The following is a 9,079-nucleotide window of genomic DNA, read 5'->3' as shown; positions in this document are numbered from 1 at the left end:
CCACCCATAAGGTGACCACCCACACAGCAACAAGTGTGGTGTAGACAGAACTCCATTTGTAGTGTAGTGAGTTGCAGCCTGACGGTACAGAGGTACCTTGTTTAAGTCCTCAGACCTCATTTGTTGATCTTTCCAGGGCGTTAATCCTGACGTACAGTAACAACACATTTCCTCATACTGAATGTATAAAAATGGCTCTCTTGCACACTGACAAAATTAAAGTTATGCCATAGATGTCCTACTTACCATGCTTGAGACCCATTGTGTGAAATTTAAGGATGCTGAGGCTAGTGAACAGACACTTTATTTTCCAGGAGAAAATCAGACAGATGTAAAATATCTTGTATCATGGTGGAAAACATGCATTTCATACTGTATGTACAGCTTGTATTACTTGCAATGGTGATCAGAATTGCTACTAGCCTCTGACTTTAACAGTAGAACCTCTTCTGATCAACCTTGGTGATGACATTCATCAAATTAATGAATTTAACAATGTCATATCCCTTCAATAAAGTATCTCTTAACCTACTACAAACTTATTTGTCTTTCCTTTTCTCATGTTGTTGTATATAAATACAACATTTTATAAAAATGATAAGCTTCATTGGTGGGTCAATACTTTATTCCAAACTTTCTTCACCAGAAAATTAAAATAGTTCCAACAATGGTTTCAAATGATTTGCCAAGATGCTGATTCATGTGTTTATTACAACACTGAAGTGAGACAGTGGATGAGGAGGTAACATATATTTAATCTTAACATAATTTTGCTCACACTAAGAACTACTGGAAATGATCCATTGCAGTTTGTTATGTAGATATGTTATACCAATAAAATCAATTCACACCTGAAAGTTCGACTTATAGTTTTCAAATTGAACAAGACCTAAAAAAGTATTCGACCCAGATGCCAATGGGAAATTCCAGACATGGTAGCTTTGCGCATCTTTCCCTGTATGTAGCTACTGTCAAGAATTGGGTCTGAGATCTAGCTTGGTCGAATTTTTTTATTTTTTATTTAATCTGGACTCAGATGTTTTAAAAAGTATACAGTACAGTACTCAGAAGAAAAAAATAATAACCACTCCCAAATACATTGTAATAATAATAAAAATAATTGTGTAAAAAAGGATTAACAGTTTTCCCTCTATGTAATATACAGCCCAGACTGAAACCTACAAAAATATTACTCAATAGTGTTAAGTCTTTATTATTATGATTTTACAAGCATGCATTTTGAAAGTTTTTTTTTTTGCAAGGCACTGTAGTGCCTATTATTAGTCCCTTTGTATTTTAATATAATTGGAAATTAAAGTCTCTAAAAGAAATACAAGTAAATTTATATCTGTATTTAGGAAAAAGTAACACTTTATTTTTTGTCTTACTTACACATACTGTATGTGCTACAATCATGATAATGGGTTCATTCATGACCTACTATGGGTGGGAAAGAGTTAAAGAAAAGAAATAGAATGGTCAATATTGTGAAAGGCTCTTCCTAACTAGCCTGCAGCACCATTAGTCCATTGGAGTTCTCTCCTTCTTCTTTCCCTCTCGTTTCGGCTTCTTAGAATCTGCGCAGAAGAGGAAAAGGATAAATTGTCAAAAGAGAAGCTTATTTTTGCCTTTGTTCTGATGGTGGGTTTTCAGATTCTGTGCTGTGTATTTTATTAGTTTTACAAGATCTAATGTCTCCTGTTTGAAAAGATTCCACTATTGTTGCATGGAATATCATGCACCTTTTCAATAAATCTGCAGGAAATGACTGACCATTAACAAAACCAAATATATTTATATTTAGGCTGAAGAAATAGGGATAAATGTAGCCAACAATCTCAATAACAAAAACAACAATAATTTTTTACATTGTTTTAATGTTCATGTAAAACTTTGCATACATATACAGTAAGTTACTTTATACAGTATAGTGTATATATAATTTTATGAATAAATAATTTGTGAATTAATTAGAACATTTATTTTACAGTAACATAAACAAGGCTGCCATTTCAGCTTTTCATTAGCTTAGTTTCAGTAGCTTAGTAGCTTAGTAGCTTAGTTTTCCAAATTTAACATTTCTAAAAAGAAGTCCAGGTATCAGCTTTACAAACATGGCTGTGAATTGTTTTGCACTCCTGAAACCCACTGTATAATGACCAGGCTAACAGAGCTCTTGTTTTTTTTCCAATATAGAGGGGTGAGTATATAATAAGTATAATTTTAGACACATGTGCATGGAGATAAAAACTCAACACAACAAACAAGACAGCAACCCAAGTTTAAATTCACTAAAACTGGGTTCATAGAAAATATAGTTCTGATTAATACATTAAATAATTCTAACATAATATCACTTGATTTAAATACTACAACTTTAACTGCTTTGCAGTATACAGTATATCTGAACACTATGACTTATTCATTGTTTCGAAAGTAACAATGATGTATCAATAAAGACACCTAATTCATTTTCATACTTTTTTATATATTTTACATAGTTTCTTTGGATATGTTTCCCATCTTTTATTCACAGTTTATTTTTTTGCTTCCTGCATGTAACTCTTTACTCTACATGACATATGTATTACTCTTCTTTAAATGTCATCTGTCAGGTGTTTAGCAAAACATGACTGTATGCAGTAATGCAGAGATTAAAACCATGACTTTTTATTAACTTGCTTGCCTTACATTGTTTTTTGTGTTGGTTTTATAAAGTGCCCACTTAATTTGGAACTATAAACCAGCAATGTCAATCTTTCCCGCTAACGCCACAACCCGTAACATGCTCAAGGCCATTACACAGAAAAGACATTATAATTTCATAGTACAGTGACTGTCCAAATAGTTTATTCTCCCTTTGGCACAAGCCTCTGTCTTGAAGATGTGACCTTTTGAGAATGATTGAGAGCACATTTGCATGAGAGTGCCCCATAGCTAAACTGAGAAAAATGCAAATCAAAAGAAATTCTTTTTTTTTTCATGCTTAATGTACCAACTGGATGAAACAAAGGGTTTCAGCTCTTCCATTCTGCCTGAAAATCAAGCCACTGGGAATGTATTTAGACCTTGAGCACAGAGAGGAAATATGCCCTTTTTAAAAGTTCAAAGATTGCGCGATAGTTTGGGGAATCTTCAGTTTAATGCATTGCCATCTACCACGTAAGATGAAATCTTAAAATCACATCCCAGCTGGGCATTTCCTTTAAACAGCATATCTTTCTCTCTCTTTAGTTACAGTTCAGGGAAAGCTGATTCAGAATAACAAATTACTCTTTGTTTGTGGCTCCAGCTGTGTTAGGACATGTCTCTATCATGGTCCTGTGTGTTTGCACATGAGTTAAATCAACATTAATTTGTTTTTTCTAAAACAAACATCAGGTGATCTGTGAGGAATTAGAAAACATGCCTGTGGTGGGCTTACATTAGAAAGGCATTAACTTTTGTTTTTATTTTGTGGACACAGTGGTTGGGTTGAAAGCCATCTTAAAAAGAGCTGCATGTACAGTATGTTTAGGATCAATGTCTTTCAGTTCAGCTTCAGGTCATGTACAGATAGCTTGACATTCTCCTCTAGAATCTTCTGATAGAATGGATAATTCAAGTTTGTGTCAATGATGGCAACTCATCCAGTACCAGAGGCTGTAAAGCAGCCCCAAACCATCACACTCTGACCATGCTTGATGGTTGGGATGAGGATCTTCTGTCCAAAGCAGTATTTAGTTTTCGCCAAACATAACATTCTCATTGAGGCCAAAGATTTCTATCTTTGAATCATCTGTCCAGAGAACATTGTTCTAGAAGCCATGTGGACCATCTATGTATGACCATCTATGTAGGCAAACTTCAGATGTGTAGCAATGTTCTTTTAGGAAAGCTTAGAAATGTTTTTTTCCTTATCACTCCATGAATAACATTTTTGTTCTGTCCTCTCCTGATACCAGAGTAATACACAGTCACATTAACCAAGGTGAAGGTAGCCAGCAGTTCCTTGAATGTTACTCTGGGGTTCATATAACTTCACGATTTTCTGGTTTGTTGTTGAAAAGATTATGCTAGGATGACCACTCCTGGTAAGTGTAACAGTGGTCTGTAACATTCTCCATTAGTTGATTATCTGTTTGACATAGAATTGGTGGAGCCCTAAGAAATAGTTTTGGAACCCTTTCCAGGCTGGTGAGCATCAATAACACTTCATCTTTATCTTCTAAATCCACTTTCCATGATCTACTTAATTATTTAAACATCTGATTTTAATTATTTCCTTATTGGAGCTAATGAAAGTTGAATTCATACATTATGTTTCTTTCAGGAGACATGCAGTTGGTAACTATAAATCCCACTGTATATGTACATTCAGACTACTTTTTGTTTAAGAAGGCTATCAATAGTCTTGGTACTATAGCAATATTACATTAACATGATCAGCCACTGAACTGATTATTGTTGAATGTTCACCACTTCCTTTTAGTTGGTGAGGGTCTGCAAGTCACAAGTCTCCGGTTGATGGAAACTGCTGTGTTAGATAGCTGATTCTTCCCCACATCATCACATTTCCACTGCCCCAATAGTTGCTTTGAACAAAAATAACACCAACAAAGCATTGCACTACTCTCCCTGTCACCATGTCAGATATACTCTGACTCACTGAAGGTGGATTTGTCTCTTAGATGTCAATGTTATCTCTGAATAGCCTCTAAGCATGCAAATAATTTTCATACAGAAAGTAAGCTATTTCTATTTCTGGTTTTACTTCTTTGGTTGCTGATAAATCAGACATATGTAATTGTCTTGGCCTGTACTAGGAACCTTCCAAAAATGTGACTTTTCCTCTCACAGAATATATTTCCTGTTTTTTTTTTCTGAATTCGCCTGCTGAAGGTTTCCTTTCTCTGAGAATTTTTTTTCACAGAGGATACCTTCAATGACACCAGTAGAAACTAAATAAAGTCATCTTCAGAATGTTTATTTAAACAGATGTTTAATCAACTCACTTTAACAATCTTAACTCAACTCAAGCACCAAACAATGAGTGCCAGACATTTGTACACAATTGTATGCCGCAGCTTAGTATTCTGCTATCTGAAGATAATAGCCAATAAACTTCTCTGCTCAATATTGAAAATGGAAAGAGTGCAGCTTTCCCCCCTCCGACTTCAGAGGCATGCACTCCCCAGACATACAGTAGGATTCAGATAGATTAAAAGGTGAGGCCTTCCACTACAGGAAATTCAATGTAAGTTCCAAGAGAGAGACATCAGCTTAACCCCCTTGTGTGTCTCAATTCAAAATTCAATTAATTTTGATTAATATAAGGAAGGTCATTTTTTTGTAATATACCAGTTAACATTAATGTGAATCCACTGATATAAACACTCAAAAAACAATTTGGATATGACTTGTAGTGTGACCTAACATTTATTTTACCCAAACACCTTTCCATCATTTGGGAACCACATTGGGGAAGAGAGAATTAAGCTAGTTTTCTTTTGTGGCATCTTTTAAATTAAGATGTTTATAAAGGTAGACAGTTTTCTTTTCACTGAGAACCTTTACAGTATTATTTCTGTTTTTGTAAGTACCTAAACATTGTTTTTAGCCAATTCTGGTCCAAAACTAAATAGCCACAACATAAATAAGTTTTAAAATGTGTTAAAATGTTTCATCAATTTCCCTACGGGATTAATAAAGTATTATCTATCTATCTAAAAGAAGCCTTCACACTTTTCAAAATCATTTATTCATATGTACTGAATCAGATATCTAAATATTCTGCATGTCCCGGGCTATTTTCATATTGGAGTGGACTATTGTTATCATTTCCAGCTGGGATCTCAAGATATTTCTGCAGCATAGGCATTTTTTTAATGCATTCTCATTACCAAACAACTGCTGTTCATCAGCAGGGGTCCTTGATGTGCAAATATTTATGCAGTGTGGTCCCATTGTGACAAAGCTTGCTATGCAATTACCATGTGTTTATATAGGAGTTCTGGTATAGGAGCAAAGAGCCTCCTGAGAAGAAATGTCTTGACATTGCAAAACATTACCTGTTTTGAGCTCTTTAAGGAAACAATATCGCATTTTTTTGTGGAATCATCTTTGACATTCATACTTGCTCCCATAGATGCATTTTACTAACACCGGGAAGGAGGAATAGAGCTCCTTTTCAAATGTAGGGTTCTTCCCTTTTTGTAATTCTTTAATTTAAAGGACAATACCCCTGAATGCCTCATACCTCTGATTCTTTAATAAGTCAACTTATTAAAAACTACATTTGTTTGGGTGTTTTAAATGAGGGGAAGCCTACTGTATCTCTGTCACCTGGAGTTACAATTTAGAACTGCAAATGACATCACAGGACTTCTTGGTCTAGCCAGAAGTCAGATGACCTTTTCTTCACAACACAGGAAACACTGGAAATATTATTGTTGCCATAAAGTATTTGACCTTTTTTCCAAGATACACATTGCCACAACTCTATGTATGTCTATTATGTCTAATGTAGTGGCAAAGCATATTATAGCACTTCCTTAGAGAGGTTTTCTCAGCAATGTTAGGCAAAGCTCTCCCCTCTCTCCTGTCTGCACAGTGACGGCCCCACAGTGCAAGCAACTGACAAATCTGACTGCGGGAAACTCATCAAGAAACATATGGAAAATGGATCTTCAAATATTATATTTCTTTATTCACATTATAATTCTTAAGAGTTGAACTATTACAATATTCCACACTAGTTTGATAGTTTAGTAACGCGTTATAGCCAAGATACCCTGTATGTGCTGGGTTAGTCTGCAGTCAGATTTGCACTGTGGGACAGGAGAGGGGGGAGAGCTTAGCCTAGCATTGCTGAGAAAAGTTTACATATGTTAACTCTGATGCTATCAACTATTATCTTTGTAATCCCTTAATGAAGGATCAACCTTTAGTATCACAGCAGTTCTATTCTATTCACAAATATAATAAAGTAAATGAGACTGTAAAGTATTACGTTTGATTCCTAAGAGTCATTGTGATATTGTATTCTCACAATGTACTGTTGTAATTTTTAATTGTTACTGTACATTAAAATAAAAACCTTCACATTGCTACATGCCCCAATCATCCAAGCCTTCTTACATACATGTACTACATAGTTCTGTCATTCATAAAAAAAGCTCCCTTGGTACCGATGCTTCTGGTTATACTTACAGTAAATGTAAACATAAGGCAGCTAAATTCTGCATTAGATCTTCATTTTTGCCACCACTAAACAGACTTCAAGTTTCCATTTTTAAAAAGCAAAATTCTGATTATGGTTTATGATTTAATTGTCAGATTCTTATCAGACCATGTACAGTATGTTCAGTATGTTTATAATTCTACGTTATGGAACTGTATTTTGGAACAAGGCTGTGCGTTGTGCATTTAAAGTAATAAATGGAGTTTGCTGTGATATTGATTCACAGAAGGGAATGAAGAGTGTTAATAATCATAACCTCAACTTAAACTTCCTCATCTTTGTCAGACTATCATAGAAAACACTCTTTTACACCCTGTTTTCATCCCTTTTAGAAACAGGGTAATTCAACAATTTCTTGATACCTTCAGGCTGGAGCTTGGCCTGATTAATCTCTGCTTGACCTCTGTCTTATTCTGTACTGCACAACTATATATTTTGTGGTGAAAGGTTTTAATTTAATTTATTTTTTGTTCCTGGTTGTTTTTTGTTTATTGTTAGCACAACTGCAGAGTCAGAGGCAGAGTCAGGATGCAAACTAATACTGTACCTATCTTCAAGACAAGTAGTCAAAACAGACACAAGCTGCAACCTCATCGAATACTCAGAATTAACAACAACTACTAGCCTGGTTTATCACATGAATAAGGAAGAATATTAATTTTCTCAATCATTGTTTTAATGGTAAAACATGATTTTATGTTTTAATATATATATAATATAATATAAATATATATCATATATGCTGTACATGAGAGGTTAGCAGCATATATATTTGGCACGTAAAACAGTTCACTTATATAACAAAAGAAATTGTACTGAAATTACATCAGGAAACTTAAAACTTAAGGAAACTTTAAGGAAACTTAAAAGTAAGAAATAAAGCATCTAATTCAATGTGTGACAGCAGTATACCTCTTTATACATAGTATCACAGCAATGTGATGCAGTGAAATTCAATGGTGGATTAATGGAGTAACAGGGACAAAACAGTGTAAATATGCCATTGAATGATTTCTAAGAAAGCTTATATACTGTGTACAGTATGTACTGTATACAAATACAGCCATTCAAAATGCACGGTACAGACACATACCGCGGGTAATTGGCTACGTCCTCGCGCATTGTGACACGCGTTGACGCAAAATACCGCGGTACGTGATTGGTTGACCAACAGGGGCACTCGTGGTGCGTTGGTCGGTCGTAGAAAGATTTAAATGTCTTTACTGTGCCCGTTTTAGTATTGAATATTTATATGGAATTTTACCACTGAAGGGAAATCTTAGTAGCTGAGCATAAAAAGAATAGGAGCATACTGTAACACGTGTGAAGGCCATAAACGATATTAATTTTGGAACATAAACATACAGTATATGGCTGGTCTCGGTACTTTAAAGACAAAATACACAACAGTATTCCATTTCTCTCTAAACATTTTAAGCATTGAAGTCTTTAACTAACGTGAAATAGCGTGTAAAAAAGTGGTAGTTTTAAGCTTTTCTGCTAATATAATATGGAATATCTAAAGAAATTAATAATGATATAATTATATCCGTGTTCTGCGACAGGGCTGTGTAGGGCTGTGTAGGGCTGTTTCACCTTTCCTCACATGACTTCCCCAGTAGCCTGCTGGTCTACATGCCAGACTAATAACCCACAGGTTGTGTGTTCAAATCCAGCTGACGCTGCAACTTTTCCTTTAACAAACATTTCTTTGAAAAAATAGAATAGCAATATTATGGACAATTGACTTTTTATATCTCTAAATCGAATTTAAGTCATTTTTAATAACAATGAATAGTCACCTTCTTTCCTTCTGACAACTGTCCCCGCTTCTGCTTCCTGCTTCTATTGTGTGTG

The 9,079-nt window shown here is 34.8% G+C and overlaps 1 protein-coding gene across 3 annotated transcripts in view; it reads right to left on the bottom strand.

Annotated features, from left to right (window-relative positions):
- Nucleotides 1-996: 996 nt before the first annotated feature.
- ptn (pleiotrophin) overlaps nucleotides 997-9,079 on the bottom strand; it is a 99,728-nt gene continuing 91,645 nt past the window's right edge. For all 3 annotated transcript variants that reach the window (XM_015353017.2, XM_015353016.2, XM_006633685.3), the window contains one exon: nucleotides 997-1,577. In XM_015353017.2, the coding sequence (XP_015208503.1) occupies nucleotides 1,522-1,577 (56 nt within the window). In that variant the 3' untranslated portion in view covers nucleotides 997-1,521. The remainder of the gene's footprint in view (nucleotides 1,578-9,079) is intronic.

This window comes from Lepisosteus oculatus, chromosome 7, assembly GCF_040954835.1.
Source record: "Lepisosteus oculatus isolate fLepOcu1 chromosome 7, fLepOcu1.hap2, whole genome shotgun sequence".
Taxonomy (NCBI): domain Eukaryota; kingdom Metazoa; phylum Chordata; class Actinopteri; order Semionotiformes; family Lepisosteidae; genus Lepisosteus; species Lepisosteus oculatus.
The sequence above is the reverse complement of the archived record's forward strand: the minus strand, read 5'-3'. Positions and strand labels throughout refer to the sequence as shown.